The sequence below is a fragment of the Epinephelus lanceolatus genome, chromosome 1 (assembly GCF_041903045.1).
Source record: "Epinephelus lanceolatus isolate andai-2023 chromosome 1, ASM4190304v1, whole genome shotgun sequence".
NCBI lineage: Eukaryota > Metazoa > Chordata > Actinopteri > Perciformes > Serranidae > Epinephelus > Epinephelus lanceolatus.
In genome coordinates, this window is record NC_135734.1 from 28,561,971 (window position 1) to 28,579,314 (window position 17,344).

The window sequence follows — 17,344 nt, forward strand, 5'->3', positions numbered from 1 at the left end:
CACACCCCTTCCCCTTCCTGCGATTGTAGTCGTAACCTAACATTACTTCATAGGCCAAGATCTGACATTCTTTTATACTGTACACCACAACTAACTGGCTCTACACAGCAAGACAAGAACTATGCTGTTCCATTATTTCTGTATGCAATACACACATCACCTGAGAAGCAGAGAGAAGGATTTAGTAACACCTTGTGGTGAGAACTGCAGACTGCAACCAGCTAAAACTTCTCCTGTGTGCAAACTGTTAACACCCAGTTATGATTATTTTAGTGTTAATTGCTTCTGAGGTTTTTACCAGGAGCCAGACTGTTTGCAGAAGTTTCCTCCTCTCCAAGAAAAACAGTAATTAAAACTGGTAAAAACACAGGAAAGTGGTTCACATTTCAAATCAGTGTTTCTGCAACGCTGTTCAGCATGTCAGAGACACTCCGCAAACTCGGTGCCTGCTTATGTGTGCTCCCCTTTTTTCTCTGATAACCTAAGATCCAGAAGTTGAGGAGGTTTTCACCAGGAGCCGGATTATCGGCAGAGGTCTCTTCCTGCCCAAAACATATGGCCCTGGTGATTTAAACTGGTAAAGAAAAAAAAAACAAAAAAAAAAAAACTACGGTGCCTGACATGAAAACGCAAATGGCCTTATCAAGAGTCGGTGTTTGGTTTGACCACTCTGGGCTACTGTAGAAACATGGCAGTCAACATGGCGGACTCTGTGGACGAGGACCTGCTCCATATGTAGATATAAACGGCTCTTTCTAAGGTAACAAAAACACAACAATTCTTATTTTCAGGTGACTATACACTAACAAAATCATACTTATTAAATCATAATCCTATATTTCTGCCAATATATCCCGCTTAATCTGACACACTGGACCTTAACTGGTAAGGATACTGATTTTTTACCTGGGACATGCACCTTGAAGCCTCAGTCTTTGCGCAGGATGTCATGTATGAAGACATCAAGTGCATGTTTAAGACCTCTTTACAGGGTTCGTGTTTTAATATAAAGAAGTCGACTAGAAAGATTAAAAACTCAGTCAGAAACAGCATTTTTAACTGCCACGTGACGCTACTGTTGGCCTAATTAGCTAGCTAGCTACAGCTAACAAAATCTGCCAGCGGTAATTGTTGTTTCAGACGGTAAAATCATTGTTCATTGGGTAGAAATGACCAGCCTGCTTTTGTCTGCCACTGTTAACTAAGAATTTCTGTTTGTAAATCTGCCACTTTTATCTCTATCTGTAAACTGTAGGTGCTGTGCAAGAAAGGAAACTTAACAGGCATGGCAACAGTAACTAAGGAGTCGGGACTTTGCGAGCGGTCAGTGAGGACAAATTTTGAAGGTTTAAAATTTGCAAAATATATTCAGGCAGCTATGGCTTGTGTAGGATGTGAGGTTTGCTGATCTCCTAAGTAATCCTGGCCTACATACAGTGTATTATGTAATAATTATAATACACAAACTTTTACTACTGTGAGTAATTTTGGCAGCAAATCACAACAACCAATAAAATAGTGACAGTAATGACAGTAATTACAGGACATCCTTGGGTCAGACCAGTGAGGCTGTAGTGCAAATGAGAGAATGAGACACGATGCAGAAACAGAACTTACCTCTTGAAGCCTCGGTGCTGTGAGGGCTTCCCACGACCTCGGTTAAATCTTTCTGCCATGCGTCTTTTACAGCTGACTTAAAGACTTTCCTATTGTCCAGGTCCTGCAGAGGCCTGAAGTTGTTCCTCAGGTACTCGACAGACTTGACGTGGTCCTGTTGCTCTGTTGTAAAGATGGAGTAAAAGGCCTCCAGCTAGATGTAAAGAAACAGAGAATAGCTATTGAAGCAGAGTTAGAGAGCTTTTGTTACTATGTGTCTGAGTGTGTGTGTGTGCTGAATATATAATATATCATGCAGAAATGCATTTGTAGCCACTTGCCAGCAGCTGACTGTTCACAACTGGAGCAGAGCATTTGCAAGGAACATTCACACCACAGGCACCAGCAGGCATGGACCTCAATCATCATCCTGGCTACCTACCGGGCTGTAACTTCTCAATGGGGCAAATTTGTGGCCATTGATTGTCATGAATGATCTCCTGCCGCGTGCTGTAATGACTACACATTACAGATACTGTGGAATCAATGTGTCCTATGCGTGGTTGGAGAAATGAATTACAGGTTCATAAAAGAATATCTGTGAGCGTCACAAACATTGTGGCGGTGGTCAATATTCCTGCAGCAGAAGTCATTTCTGAACAAAAGATTTGTCCTCCTCCAAGTTGATAGAAATTCCACTGAGCCCTGCAAATTTCTACAGCACACAACGCTCTGGAGGATATGCAGCTGGGTAACCCGAGAATTGTATGTATAAAAGATGCAGCAAAAGACTGTGTATGGGATCAGCAAAAAGCACGGGGCATGATTTGGCATACATTATCTCTCAAAATCACAAATGGCAAAAACAGTGGGAGCTAAGCTGCTGTAAAGCACACAGGTGAGTGCTGTAAAATGCTACATGTTGTATTCAACTTATGTTAAACCTTTCCAGCAAAAATTTAATTTAATGAACATTTTAATTAATGAACATTGCTGCACTTGATCAGCTTTAATAGTGTGATAACCAGCGTCCGTTTGCAGCAGTATTCAGTTTAAGACCCTATAGTCACTGTCTCAGATCAACAGCATGATATATGCATAAAAGTTATATCACACTATCATTCAGATTCCAGTAATTGGCTCCCCCTTCCTGCTTACTCATCCACTATATAGGCAGTTATGGTTTCATGTGCAGAGGAGTTGTGGAGGAACGAGGGGAAAGGGAAAAGATGGAGGAGAGGGAGATAAGGAGAAAAACAGCATGTGGGACAGCATGTGATCCACTGTGTGCAAACGGAGAATATAGCTGTCTGGGCATGTGTGTGTGGACTTGACGCACCTGTGAGTGGGACAGATACACAGGCCTGGAGAAGATGATCCACTCCACCACCTTGATGCAGGGTGGCGTGGTCAGAGAGCCGGTGTATCGGTAATAACTGTCCACCGATGACGGCAGCAGATCCCTCAGGTTGAACGACCTGAGGTTGGTCTCCTTTTCTGGGTAGAGCATGGGATCAAAGCTTGTCAGTACAAAGACATGAACAGCACTATAAATACTGCTACGGACTGTATACACTCTTTAATCCTTTGTTAAAACCCCCCGCATATCTTCAGTTACATTTACACCAACATTAACATGGTTGTTTCGTTTCATCCTCCCTGTGACATTTTAACTGCCTTCCTGAAACCTCCACTAGTGGAATGATGGGGACAGCAGTTAAAAGCCTCACTGCTTGTTATCACTCTGGCCGGATCTCTGTACTCAGAGATCTCTCTTTGGTCCTCCTTAGAAAGTAGAAAAGGGAGGGAAGTCAGATAAAATGGCCTGCTCTGACAGCTGATCTGTTGCTGGGTGGTAGCCCGCTCTGTTACGTGTAACAACTGCCGCATTGGCCACAGGGATTAAGACAGATCCAAATGATTACCGGATCTGCTGTGTCCCCTGTGATCAGAACTAGGCATGGCTGTGTTAAAAGAAAAGACAAAACAACAAGCAGGAGGATCCCTTTATCTCCTGCAAATATGCTGCGTGTGTTATGCAAGTGTTTTTCCCCTGAATTATGACGTGGAAAACCCAAATAAATCTGAATTTATGTCAAATCCAATCTCTCACAGCTCATGAACTTATCTAAAAAAAAGCAGAGGCTTGGGGTGATAGGACTGATAGGACTACTGAGGCACTGGAAGCTTCGCCCCCATGCCTCATCTGTACTCAAAGTCAAATTCAGTATTCACAGCCTTTCTTCTCCCTGTCTTCAGACAGTGTACGTGCCCTATCGCTCATGGGCCGCCGAGATGCTGATGGATGGATGACTGTGGGATAACGAGCAAGCGGAAAACCAACCACCCTAACGGGGGAGGAGGCGAGGAGCATTTAGCAGCCAGCAGGAAGAGAGTCCAAAAACCACCACACCCACACAAGCTCTCTGTCAGCTGAGAGATGAGAGATACTGTGGTGTTAGCACGAACATCTGTGCAGCTGCACAGCACAGGGTTCAGACACGTTTGAAGGCTGATGGAGATTCATAAAATAATCTTGTACGACCAACATGTTTTGGCAACCTGCCGTTATCAAGACTATATAGAAAAGGGAAAGTGGAGCTTTTATATCTCTGAAATGTAAACCACAGGTGAAATGGCCTCCCAGCTGACAACGGACCAATCAGAAAATAGGCCATTTTCTTTACTGCAATTACTTCAATGGAATTTTGAATGTAGAAATTTCACTGAACAATGTGACCCATTTTCTGATTCTGGGGCCAATTCACATGCTTTTAAAGAATCTCTAGTGGTCTTTAAGTGGGCTTTTTTCCCACTCATGTGTTTGTCTTTTCTAAGTCATTCAGAGAGTCGTAAAAGTTTTTTTCCCCCCCACAAAAAAGTCACAACTTTACTAGAACACAACATGAAACATCCATCTTTAGAAAGTACAGGAAGTGAAATCATAATTAGAAACAATTTAATAGAGTCCTGCAGGAATGACTCCTAAAAAATGAGTTAGCATTCTAGCACTTCTGGTTCGCTCGTCTTGAAGTCAAAGGGATTTCTGAATAGGTTTTGGTTAGATGCCTGAAATAAGGTCTGTGGTTAACACAAGCTTAAGAGAGTTTCAGGTTTTGTTCTACGACATAAGATATGTCAGTAAATACCCCACCTGTGATTTCTGAAGCTTCAAGTGCCTCAAAAAATGTGGTTGCTCGCAAATAGTTAAATGGGACTACATCATGTCATCACACGGCTTTACAGCTTCATTGGGGTAGAAAGGCTGAGTCATGCAACTGTGGTGTAGTCCGTTTATAGCGTAGCAATAACTTTTTATTTCCTTGTGATTGCATTTAGGCTTCAAAATTCATTAAAAGTGGTGTTCATTTGCGAAGATTATTTTGCTGAACAAAACGTGTAAGTGCCATAAAACTTCAATTACTAGCCCGGGCTATCATTTGGTGAAATCGCTGAAATCGATGGGCCCATATTTGGGACATGCCTTTAATTCCTTTCAAACAAAACTTTTGTTTGCCACAGAGCTTATTTTTTGCAATACTATAAAATCCAGTGGAAAAATACCATTGGCTTTTTGACAAGGGAACCAGGGTGGCGCTAACTTCCACGGCGGCCTACAGATAAATATCATCCCTGGAGCACTCTACAAAGCCCAGCACTGGTCTTGCGAAACCAACATGGATGCCTCGCAATGACTCTATGCTTCTATATATCTTCATCCATTTACATATCCTTGTCAGTGTATGATTATGCTCACATAAAGACCGGCGGCGGCGGGTTGTAAAACAAGCCATACGTGTCTGTGTAAACAGAGCTGCTGTGTCCCCAGATGCAGTAAAGGATTACACAGTCATGTAAAAACATCTGCTTATGGTCTGCATAAGTCACGCATGCAGTGAAGGCAGCACAGCAGCAATAATTTAAGACAGTATGCCATGAAGGCAACACAAGGCATTAACACTTTAAATATGAATATGAGGCTTTGCAGGAGCCAAGGTCCACAATGTACACTCATGTATGTCTGAGTCAGAATAAAACAGAGTGTTGTCTAATTGAGGCTCAGACGTAATTAATAGCTCTTTCTGTGTGAGTGAAGCTCCTCGGAGGTCTCCTACTGTGGAGCAGCGGTATCTAGCAAATGTTGCCTCCTTTTGAAGTTAAACTCTGCTCATACCTCGTGTTTAGACTGTAATTTTGTTGGGGGGGGGGGGGGTTAAAAAGGAGGACCAATGCTTAAGTACCTTTGTTCTATGAAGGAAGGGAGGAGCACAATGTCTGCACTGTCACGACAAATTTATCTCGAGGGTCAACCAAAACATCAACAACGGCAACGGCAGAGTGATTTCATAAAGGGATAATTCCTGTTTGAATATCCCACATGAACTTAATACCATCAGTAATGCTACATGTGGAGGAAATTTGGGCACGGACAGTAAATAAACAAAAACAAACATTTCAGAGAAACAGAAAAATAACAATTACATACCTAAATATTTACACGCACATGCACCCAATACAATCATTATATAACATTGTCAAGCAGAGTTCGTAAGAGGGTTACTTTCCCATTACTTACCATGATGCACTACTCCTTTCAATCCCTGGATGATGGGGTCCACAGCTGGATTGTCTTTTTGCCCCAGCTGCAGGAAACGTCCAGAGACAAAGGATTACAAAAGGGATTACAAGACTAGAATAATCTAACATAATGACTAAAGGCGATCAATATGAGCAAAATACACAGGCTGGACGCAATGAGGGCAACATTGCTGTAATATAATCTGGCAGCATCTAATTCCATCTATTATTACTGTGACGTCTGTGATGTTCAATTTTTGGGGGAGATTTTGAAGGCTGATGTCACGGATGAGTCGATTCAGTCCTCTGGTTATCTTCCAGGCTGTTGTTTCTGGTGTTGTGCAAAATCACTGTATATTGTGATGTGTATTTTTAATGGCATTTACTACCAAATACCTTGATAATCAATATTCAGTTTGTGATTTATGTAGACCTCTAATGTCATCATACTTTTTTTGAAACATTGATATTATTACATTTTACACAAAATCATCTTGAGAACAACTTGTCTTGTACCAACACAACGTCATAAATAAACATTCTCAGTGAGACACTGAACAGGTCTGATCATTTTATTAGCTTTGTATTAGAGGCCCTCACAGGTCTACACATACCAAAGGGCATGAGTTGCGACCCGTGATGCGTACAGGTCTGGGTCAGGCCCCTTTCTATTACTGCAGGCACCAGGTCTGTTTTTAATTATGTGTAACACATGAGTGGACCTGACAAAACCTGTGATTGGAGTTGATCATGAGAGAAACACATAAGCCCTGTGTATGTAACGTGTGTGATGATAAGGATCAGATTACAAGAGTGAAAGTGAGGTGATAAAAACGTTAAGCAGCAGCACCAGCGAGATGGAGGCAAAACGGAGGAAAGATGGATTCCTAATTCACTGAAGTGAAAAAGAAGCCGAAAGAAAATGAATTTAAAGAGGTCAAACCAAGTGGCACCTTTTCTGTCTGGACCTCCTCCACGCAAATTGTGGACAAAGACAACAAGTAAGAGCTTTTAAGTGTACTGTGTGTGGTTGAGTGGTTTTGTGTAGACTGGGGGAATTAGAGGAGGATACTCAGGTAGGTTATTTTATTGATCCCTCAGCCGGGAAAATTAAGGTGTTACCAGCAGCTCACATCACAACAACAACAAAATAAGTGACTAGAGAATAAAATAAAAATAGCCATCTGAAATATGATTAAACGTTATTAAAATAATACAAAAAGATAGGTAAGAACAGTATGTTGTATCCAACATGATAAACATTTTTAGCAGTAGGATGGCATTTTTAGTAACAATTTTAATTACCAGGTTTGTTGGCTCCATAAAATAGATCCATGTCTTTGTCCTCTCGGACATGCACTGGATTGGGTCTGTATTATCTTGGGCAAAAATGAATCGGGCATATTAATTTTAAAAATGATCACATCCAATTGGATCTCAGAACAAATTCCCCAGGTCTGTCATTTTGTACCCCTGACGACCTTACTTAGTATCCTCCTGTAGCTGGTGGTATCTGGTAGTGATGTCAAAAATATTGGTTTATCGATGCATATCCACTCTAAGTATTTGAAATGATTTCACTATAAATTTTCTCCAGTATTGATAACTTGGTTCTAGCTGCTCTTTCTTGCTCTCTCTTCAGCCCATTTCAGGTCAAAGATTCACGAGGATGCGAGTTGAAACATGCAACTACTTGCAAAGCGCAGTTCTGGAATGTTCTAAAAACCTGCCGGTTCACACCAATGCAACTAGATGAGATGGTGTATCATCTGTATGCAACAACTCTCTGTACCACCGCTCTGATTTCCAGCTTTTCAGGCTTATTTTGTGGCTGAATATAATTTGTAGCCTCCTAAAACATGAATGAGGATAGTGTTTGTGTGATACTGGCTACAGCTGCATTTGTAGTAGTGATGCAACGGCGAAAAACAACATCAGATGGATAAATACGCCACAATAATATAAGTAAGCAGCGCCAATTAATCAGTCAATGACAATGTGTGTGAGTGAGAGGGGGCATAAGCACATATAGTGAGCAGCACCAGCCGCCGATTTGACCAGCTGAGTTGCAGGGGGGACACCATCAGCCAGCTTGAGTCGAGTCCAGATGGTCAGTTCACATCGCTGCAACTTTTCTCTGCAATGCTCTAAAACGGTTTCGTCTCATCACGAATCTTTGGTCTGAACTGGGCTTTACTGTTAATGTTTACTAAAGTCATTCTGTTGTTGTCTGATTCTAAATAAGAAAAGAGACGTCATCTTTGTCACGTTATAGCCTTGTTATGTTTATCTTTTAATAAAAAAAAATTAAATTGTATGGCATAAATGTCATTTTTGTCCCTATGGAATTGAAAATGTAACTGAATATTGATATTTCTAAAGGTAGTAGATCAAAGTTAGAAATTCCAGTATTGTGATCACTATTATCCAGTAGCTGTATGAAGCTGTTTGGCCGTTAGCTTTGCCGTCTCCAGAGGACTAACACCAGCGTTGAGTCCCTGCTTATCTATTAGGCCTACTGTTAATTCTCCAAAATTGCTTAAGACTATACGTTGTTCAGCCCCACATTCTACAATATTCCCAATGTCCTACTTAAGAGACAAGACTGGACAAAACAGTGTTGGGATGTGGGGACCAATCTCCCCTTGCTCAACATTAATTCAGGTCAGTCATAGGAGAATAATTGTGTGGAACTGAATGCTGAATGTGGATAATATGCACACCTTAGAGGCCACTAATAGGCCTTTGGGGAGCACAAGAAGAACTCTGCTCATTGATTAGAAATGGTAAATCTGCGCCAATGTGTGTGTGCCCGCTTAAAAACTCTCACATTGTAAACTGCTATTCAGCGGATTGTGTATGGTGGTGCTAATTGCAGTAAGCAATAGGGCTGTCAGGACCCAGCGGAGGCATTTAGGTCCTCGTACACACACGTTTTATCAGTGTCTGACAGTAGACCTACATTACAAACACCTGTGTCCCCATTCCAGCCTCGCTCTTCCTAAGAGCTGACCCTTGCCTATATACTATTAAGCTGAAAGTTAGCCCGCATTGATCGCCTGCCATCAATCGCAGAGATAGTGCTAATAGAAATTAAGAGTGTAACACATGCTGATGGTGTATGCTTTTTCACGCTTCATAAATCTCTGAGATGTTTTTACTGTTAACAGAAATTAGGACCATTCTTGTCCATTAAGAGCTTATACGCGCAAACCTTCAGGGGACAATTTGTGGTATCTCAGTAAACAATCTGCAATGTGCCACAGAAAACAGAAAAATAATCAGCTGCTAGGCGGAGAGAAACTCTCCTATCACAATGCAGGTGCCAAAGATCACTACTTATAAATATTTATCATTTACTGACCTCAAAAACGTACTCACGTCTCCATCCATTTCATAATTGGACTAATACAATTACAACAATCCCCCTTAAGTCATAACTGCCTCACCATTTTACAGAGTCCCTTTTCCATCCTGTTTGACTCTTACTCTTATTTTCTTAGTATGATTTTCTATTTTCCCTTCATGTCTCTCGGTTTATTTTTATCCGCTCTTGTTATATTTATTCACTCATCTCCTAAGGTTTTTAAAGTGTTTCTTACAGTTGGCAGCAAGCACTAAATACATGAAGTCATTTTACAGTATAAGCCTGTAAAAAAACTCCCTCTAGTGATTATGACCAACAACTAAATGAAGAGCCATTACAAAGGCTTTCCTTAAGGGCAGTGAAACTCCTGTGACAGAGCTTAATTGCAAGCAGTTGCATCTTTGAGCATGAGCATAATATGTTTTAACAAGTCTGAGACTCTACAGCCATGCTACTGGCTTTGTGAGGCTGTACTTTGGCACAGCTGTGCTCTGAGCTAAATGCTAACGTCAGCATGCTAACATGCTTACAGTGACAATGCTACATGCTGATATTTAACCTTTAAAGATACAACATGCAGGATTTTCCTGAAAAAAAACAATGTATAGCCTCAGAAGTACAGAAGTAATCCCTCTAAATCATCACTAATGACCCACTAGAAGTGTGTGGCGGAGCGGTTCTCCACAGAGACTCTGCTCTCTGCCTGTATTTTAGTCATGTATCCCCACAGGGCTGGGTAAAAGGGAGAGAATAATATATCATGGTACTTTTGACCAAATACCTCAATATCAATATTGGGACGATATTGTAGGGTTAACTTTTGGTGCTTTAACAAACACTTACACAATGAGACTTTTGATAAAAATCATCAGCAATGTGGATATAATGACTAAGTGGATAAAGACAAATAATAGAACAGCTAGAACTGTGGCAAGTTCAGAATATTACATCACTTAACTGCAATGCAGCCTTTGAAAACAGGAAAAGACAACTAAGGATATGTGGTCTCACATCACAATATCAACATAATACTGATATATTGTCTGGCCTTAGAGCCTCCACAACGTTAAGGTAAGGTTGGGCTTTATAAAAACTTAGTGTACAGGTGCCAAACCATAAGCAGTGTGCATCCAAGAGATAGAATGCCAAACAAAATACAAATATACTGAGGCGAAACACCAAAAAAGAGTGAATCTGGGGCTGGCTTCTACTTTTACTTTTGCTGGTGAGCGCATTTACAAACAGTAACTGACAATGATGTTCAGAATACTTTTAAACATGTTCACTATCTTAGTTTAGTGTGTTAGCATGCTAATATTTGCTGATTAACAAATGGCACAGCTGAGGCTGATGGGAATGTCATTAGTTTTGCAGGTTTTTGATCATGAACCAAATCACTGGATAAAAAGAGATTTATGAGCTGATGATGGCACTACATGAAAGTCACATGATCACCAAAGTGTTTACAATCCATCCTGGCAGGGTGCATGTATCACATTTCATGGTAATCCATTCAATAGTTGTTGAGATATATCAGTCTCGACAAAAGAGGTGGACTGACGAACGACAGACCATGCCATCCCTTGAACTATGCCACTAACATGGATAAAAATATCTATGTTCAAGTGCACTGTAGGTATAAGGCTAAATCCACACTAATAGCTTTTTGTTTAAAACGCATAACTATTGCTACGTTTACGCTAAGCGTCCACACCACTTTAGTGTTTTGGAAACCCTTAAACAAAGACCTTTAAAATAGGCTGCTGACCCCGTTTTAGTTTTAGTTTTGGGGTTGCGTTTTAGTCTGGATGGGCGTAAACGTAGACTTTTGAAAACAGTAACACAAAGACCCACATTCACCTTCTGATTGGGTCTCGATGTGTCGGGCCACAACATTAGAGCTAGGTCTACATCCCTTTTGTGTAGGTACTCTTTTCCCATTGCCATGGCTTCTTCCGGCGATGGATAATGCTCCAGCTACCACACTAATATGTCGCCGTATTTGCTTTGCAACAACTCCAAATCTGTTTTCCACTGCTTCACCGTCTTGTACTCGTGTGACTTTCGGTAACAGTTCTATCTTGTTGTTGGTCCAAGCAAAGAAATCTCCGGTCTTGCTTTTCTTAGTAGTATTTTCTGTAACCAAGCAACGAGCCATACAGCGGACAATCTACTTTCTGTTTACATTGGCATGCACATACCCAGTGTAAATGAACGATTATGAAATATGCATTGTCAGGTGTGTTAGTATAGATGGAGACTATTTTAAAATAAAAATGTATTAGTGTGGATGTAGCCTTGGTGTACTCGTGTAGTTTGTTTTGTCCTCAGATTACATTTGTCTTGACCTTCAAACCTGGTGATACCTTACCTCAAAGAAGACCGCCATGGCAGCAATGATGCGTCTTTCTTTGATGGCAGCGCTGAGGCTGTCAAAGTCATCTGAATTGTAAAGGTAGATCTGCATCTGGGATGGGAAACAGAGCATAAACAGCTTGAGGAGTGGACAAGGAGAACCAACAGTCCTGTCATCAATCACTTGGACACACTGCTGAGGAGCTGATGAAAAGCTGTTTTGAGGGGCATAAAAGAGGGTGTATTTATCACTCCCATAAATCTCCCATAATCTGTGCCATTCCTTTTTGTGTTCTGCCACTCCTGGGGGATGCTGGAGAAATACAGCATCCCATTCCTCAGGGCAACAGTCCTCACAGAGACAAGTATGGAGCTGAGAGGAGAGCTGCAGGAGTGTGCTCTTACCTGCGGTGAGATCTAACAGAATGGCATGCTTCTAATCATTGCTTCCAATTACCCCAAATAACCCACAACATCACTTCTGATTTCACAACAAAGCTTATGGGAAAATAGTGTGAAAACCATCATACACTGAAGACATCATATACCTGTCAGGGCTCTGGTTTCCGATAAAAAAAGAAAGAGGAGATTTTCATTCCTTTCATTTCAAAGCAGACGTATTATGGTAGTGCTGATCACAATCAGCAAATGATTCTAAAAGTAGCAATTGGAGCTGTCCATCATCTCGCTGTCTCGAGCCTCTTTAAAATGAAAAACCCTTTCATGTCACTGAACCAAGTTAATTGGCAATAAAAAAGGTTCTAGATGTTGATTTAATTAAAGGGTATGCTTGCCTTTTTTCTTCGTTCAAAGAAAAATTATGGAGGGGAAAAAAAACCCAGCCACAATTGGCTGTGCTGAAAACAGATGCAAAACGTCTAAATAAATGGGCGTATAAATAAGGATAAATCCATTAATGTGTACTGAAAGGCCTAAACCAGGTACAAAATGACTCAATCCAAATAATTTAAGTTAATCAGTTTCCTTCAGAGTTCCTTTAACTGCAGCCTTTAATAGAACTAATTTGTTGTGTGAGAACTCAGCAAGAAAGAGCTCCAGCCATTCATCACCCTTCAGATGTTATTAACTACATTACCCAATTAAGCTGCCCCCCTTAGGCTTCATTTACTCACTGACACTGGCTCACGTGACCTGCTCTTATTAACGGCGCGCTGGAAAACGCGATATTCAATTGTCAAACACTTTCATGGCAGCCAATAAAAATAAATGTTGCCGAAAGCGATTTGAATGACTTGATTGCACGCTTGGTTTCACTTCATGTTTGCGAGCTCTGGCACAAAAGCCCCCTCGTTGTGGAACATCATTCACGTCCACAGATATTGCTGCAAGTTGTTGATTTGAAGTAGGACAGACAGGTGGTCTGACCAATCTTTAAGATCTCTTAAGACATTCAGACACATTCATGCGTTTGTTTTTGTCAGTACAAGATTAACCATACTGTTGGACAGAGGAATATATAAAAACAAATCTAGAAAAATTGTGAGTACCAATAACCAGCAACAGCTGGCGAGAGACCAGAGGTAACAGGTGGAAACTGAAAGACAAACAAAACATTATCTGAGCTTTATAATTCACCTCCAGTTTTTCTCTGTAGACAGCCCAGACTGTCCACATCTCCAGAGCCCTTCTTTAGTCTAAATTCACTTTATAAGCCCTCAATTTTTTTTTTTTCTCAGCACAAAGTGAGTGCAAACACAAGCGCTGAAAGCTGCTCTGCATTCCCAAGTTCCATTTTAGCACGAACAGGTGAAAAACAGAGTCATGTTTGGCATGATTTCCCAAGACAGCGAGATATTGAGGCAAGACAAGCAAACTACAAGAAATAAGTTTGTGTGCAGAGAGATCTTAGATTTATCACAGCAGCACAAATTTATTCTTCCTTCCTTACTTTATTCTTTACAGCTGTGCTGCCGAAGCATTTTGTTGTTAACAGGTAAATGTGTCTTTTTTAACACAGTATGATTTTCTCAAAACCTACTGCCTTATCTTTTCACTTGAGCACCCACTAAGTGCTACAACATTAATTTTCAAGAACCATAAAAGTGTCAGAAAATTTGAAAATCAGTAGGTGTTACTGAACTTGTACATGACGCTTGGTGTTTCACATTTCACGTTACTGACAAAGAACTCCACAGACAATGAAAAAGGGCAGCAAAAGATAACAGGATGAGAGTGTCAGTAAACACAGATGTATTTACATTTACAAGAAAACAGCCTAACGTCTGCTATAGAAAGAACTGAAAAGAGTCACCAAAGAGCTACATTTGCTTGACTTGTTCATGGTCATCCCATTTTCATGTTGACACTATACTAACACTGCAATCCACTGTACTCTGACCTCGGAAAATAATTACCTGCGATATAGAATAATGCAATGGAACGATCATTGAAGTCGGAATTCCAAGTCAGAAACTTGGGCAAGATCCAGCAAGCCAGAGTTCGCCATTATAAACAAAACTGAGCCAAAAGCAGAATTACCTTTTTCCCAATTTTACTTCATGCGGTATTCCATGTAGTGTTTATGCTGTGAAACATGCTGTAACATTGTAGCTGCCAGCTGATCTGAGCTTGAGTCATTGCGAACATGCGCATCTCTGTCTACGTCCACACAAAAAAATGCACAAAACTGATTTATGTTATAAGCTAAGATGACTGAGACAGTGTACTTATTTTATACGCTGTTTCTCTTCACTGTAGTAATAAAGGTTGGGCTCAAACCAGTTTGATATTATGCTAAACATTGGGCCGGACCTGTATACCCCAAACCACTAGGTGTAGTGAACTGAGCAGCCGCTCCCGCGTGGATCATAATGACATGTGTCCCAACAGCAGACATTCATCTTACTATCACGTTGCATCAAGTAGCATCAGTCTGTTCACACTGAGTCCTTTACATTTGCACTTCTGTTACATCATGTAAACAAACCACGTAAATATCAGCTGTGCGTTCGTGATTAGACTGAGAATGTTACCACTTAAAAGATGGGTGAGCAGCCTTCTTGCTTTCGTTTGTACTTTTTAAACAGAAAACACGTTTTATATTGTGATATTTACTGGAAATGACACACAATATAGCCAAAAGCAAGTAGACTGTTATTAGCAACGGTCATTTACCAGACACTTTCAGCTCTCTGGTGATCTCCCTCCAGCCAGCTGCCATCCTATTTGGGTTTTTATAGCGAAATACAATGCAATTATGGAGATAATTCTTCATTTCAACTTCATGAATCAGCACGAATCTGCAGTGCGTTGCCAGCAGCTAGTCAGGACACCTCATTCATAGGCTTCACATCCAAAATGTTAGCATATTGGTGAAGTTTTAGACTTCTTGAGAGATTAACTGCCAGGTTTTGTCTCGTCACCTCAAAACACATTACGTTTTTAGTGGGGATGCACGATAATATGGGCACGTCATCGGCCAATATTGGCTTTAAAATGATCAGAATCGACCAGTATGCTATTTTTGACTTTGCACAATGAATGAATATTACATACATTGAAAAGCTTCTATTTCATGTCTCCATCATGATAAGAGTTCGCATTTATATGATGTTAATTTTTCCTACAGAAGAGGCCTTAAATCACTAAAATTAGGTGAGGAACGATGTGGATATATCAATATTGGTATCGGTTATTGGCCAAATGAGTTGTTATATATCGGCATATTGGATATCAGCAAAAAATCCAATATCGGACATCCCTACTTTTTAGCAAAAATAAAAAATAAAAAATAAACACACAACATGAGCTGCTCTTTCCCCTCCAACCTCACCTCTTTAATATGCTTTGTGTTGCTGGTGCTCAGCTCGGCAGTAAATTTCGCAGGACCTGTCAGATACTAGTCTCCCTGATTCTGTCAATAAACATAATATGATCTTAATCATGCTGTCATTTATCTCATTACCAATGCAATATAAGTTAAAGGGCGCGGGCTGCTGCTGATGTACTCTCTAAATTGCCAGAAGGTGTTATAATTACAAATGTCAGTTTAGCCAGTTTGCAAAAAATCAGTCTGGTTTGCGCTCATACACCGGACCAGACCGGAAAAACTGAGAAACAACCCAGCTCTATTGGTAATTGATGTTGGTCATCTATAGAAGCTTTTGAAGCCCATAAACTTGCCATACAAACATCACTTTGCTGCAGGCATCCATGTTTTCTAAAGCAGACGCACCGGGCTGCATCTAGAATGGAAGTCGAGAATTCTGACTCAGTGTAAGAGCCAATGTTGCAACATTATCATCGATACAAAAAGCACTGACTCGTTTGTCTCTTATAATATGGCTCCGTGAAAGAACATATTCACTCTGTGTCATGTGTTGTTTCTATAATGGCTGTTGCGAGCTGGATGCTATAAACAAGCATCATCCTTTTATCCTATGGTGGCCTTGAGAGGTCAGTGCACTGCAACTTAACACACAAATACACAAAACACAAGCAGAGAAAGAAAACATGTTTACCAATTCTTATTGCGTTATTCACATATTATTGCAAGTATCTGCTATACACCTAGCCTTACTCTCTTTAGCAACCAATTCATTGCTCACTCATTTTCCAGCACCGCTCGTGGGTTGTTGACTTCACTAACTCCTTGTGCCACAAACCACGGCGGTTGCTTATTCAGGTGTGTTCATCAGTTTTCAGTTCGATGCCATTTATGTGTTTGGGAGTGTTTCCTGTGTGTTCTCTATTTAGTATGTGTGTTGAGCTCTCAGGGCCACCATATCCATCCCCATTAGTCTTGAGCGCAGCTATGCTTTCAGTGCTACCGGAGCTTTTCTCTTTCTGAAATGTACCACGCCGTACACCCACCCCAACACTTCATACTGTGCCTACCCTTCCGAGGTGTGATTTGTAATCCATGTATAATTAATCTAACCTTGGTGACACCCTAATATATTATTAGAAAAGATCTCCTTATGGTACCCTGAGGCAGAAAAAAAAAAATCCACTCTTTCATTTTTCATTGTGCTATTTGAGCGAACAGGTGGTCCATCTATCGATTTCCCCACTTCACTCCCATGAAAAAGACCGTGGTTAGATTAATGTCAAGCTCAGGAGCCACAGGCCGAGCAGCCGTGGCTGGTTATTTCTGTTTTTGTTTTTTATATGACCATGTTACAAAGGCAGAGCAGCTCTATAATGCGGCTCAATGAATTTGTCTTTCCACCCCCTGTACCCAAATGTGGACTATATTTGTGTGTGTTTACAAGCTTCTGGGCAGGTGGGATAAACACTTTTGAGGTTTTTTTCCCCCCACTATAAGAGTAAATGCTTTATGCAGTGTGCTATAAGCGACTCAGGGCTGAATGCGACTCATTTGAAGTGGAGAGATAATTAGACAGCAGATTGGAAAACAGTCTCTGTTTAGCAGAGACAAATAAGCCCCGGAGCTCAACCTCCAAGGTCACGCTGCCCAACTATCCA

The 17,344-nt window shown here is 40.8% G+C and overlaps 1 protein-coding gene across 2 annotated transcripts in view; it reads right to left on the reverse strand.

Moving 5' to 3' along the window:
- ca16b (carbonic anhydrase XVI b) overlaps positions 1-17,344 on the reverse strand; it is a 137,555-nt gene that overhangs the window by 37,495 nt on the left and 82,716 nt on the right. For both annotated transcript variants that reach the window (XM_033626517.2, XM_033626516.2), the window contains exons 5-8: positions 11,913-12,008; positions 6,173-6,239; positions 2,936-3,093; positions 1,618-1,810 (exon numbers count right to left, since the gene is read on the reverse strand). In XM_033626517.2, coding sequence (XP_033482408.2) covers positions 1,618-1,810; positions 2,936-3,093; positions 6,173-6,239; positions 11,913-12,008 — 514 coding nt within the window. The remainder of the gene's footprint in view (positions 1-1,617; positions 1,811-2,935; positions 3,094-6,172; positions 6,240-11,912; positions 12,009-17,344) is intronic.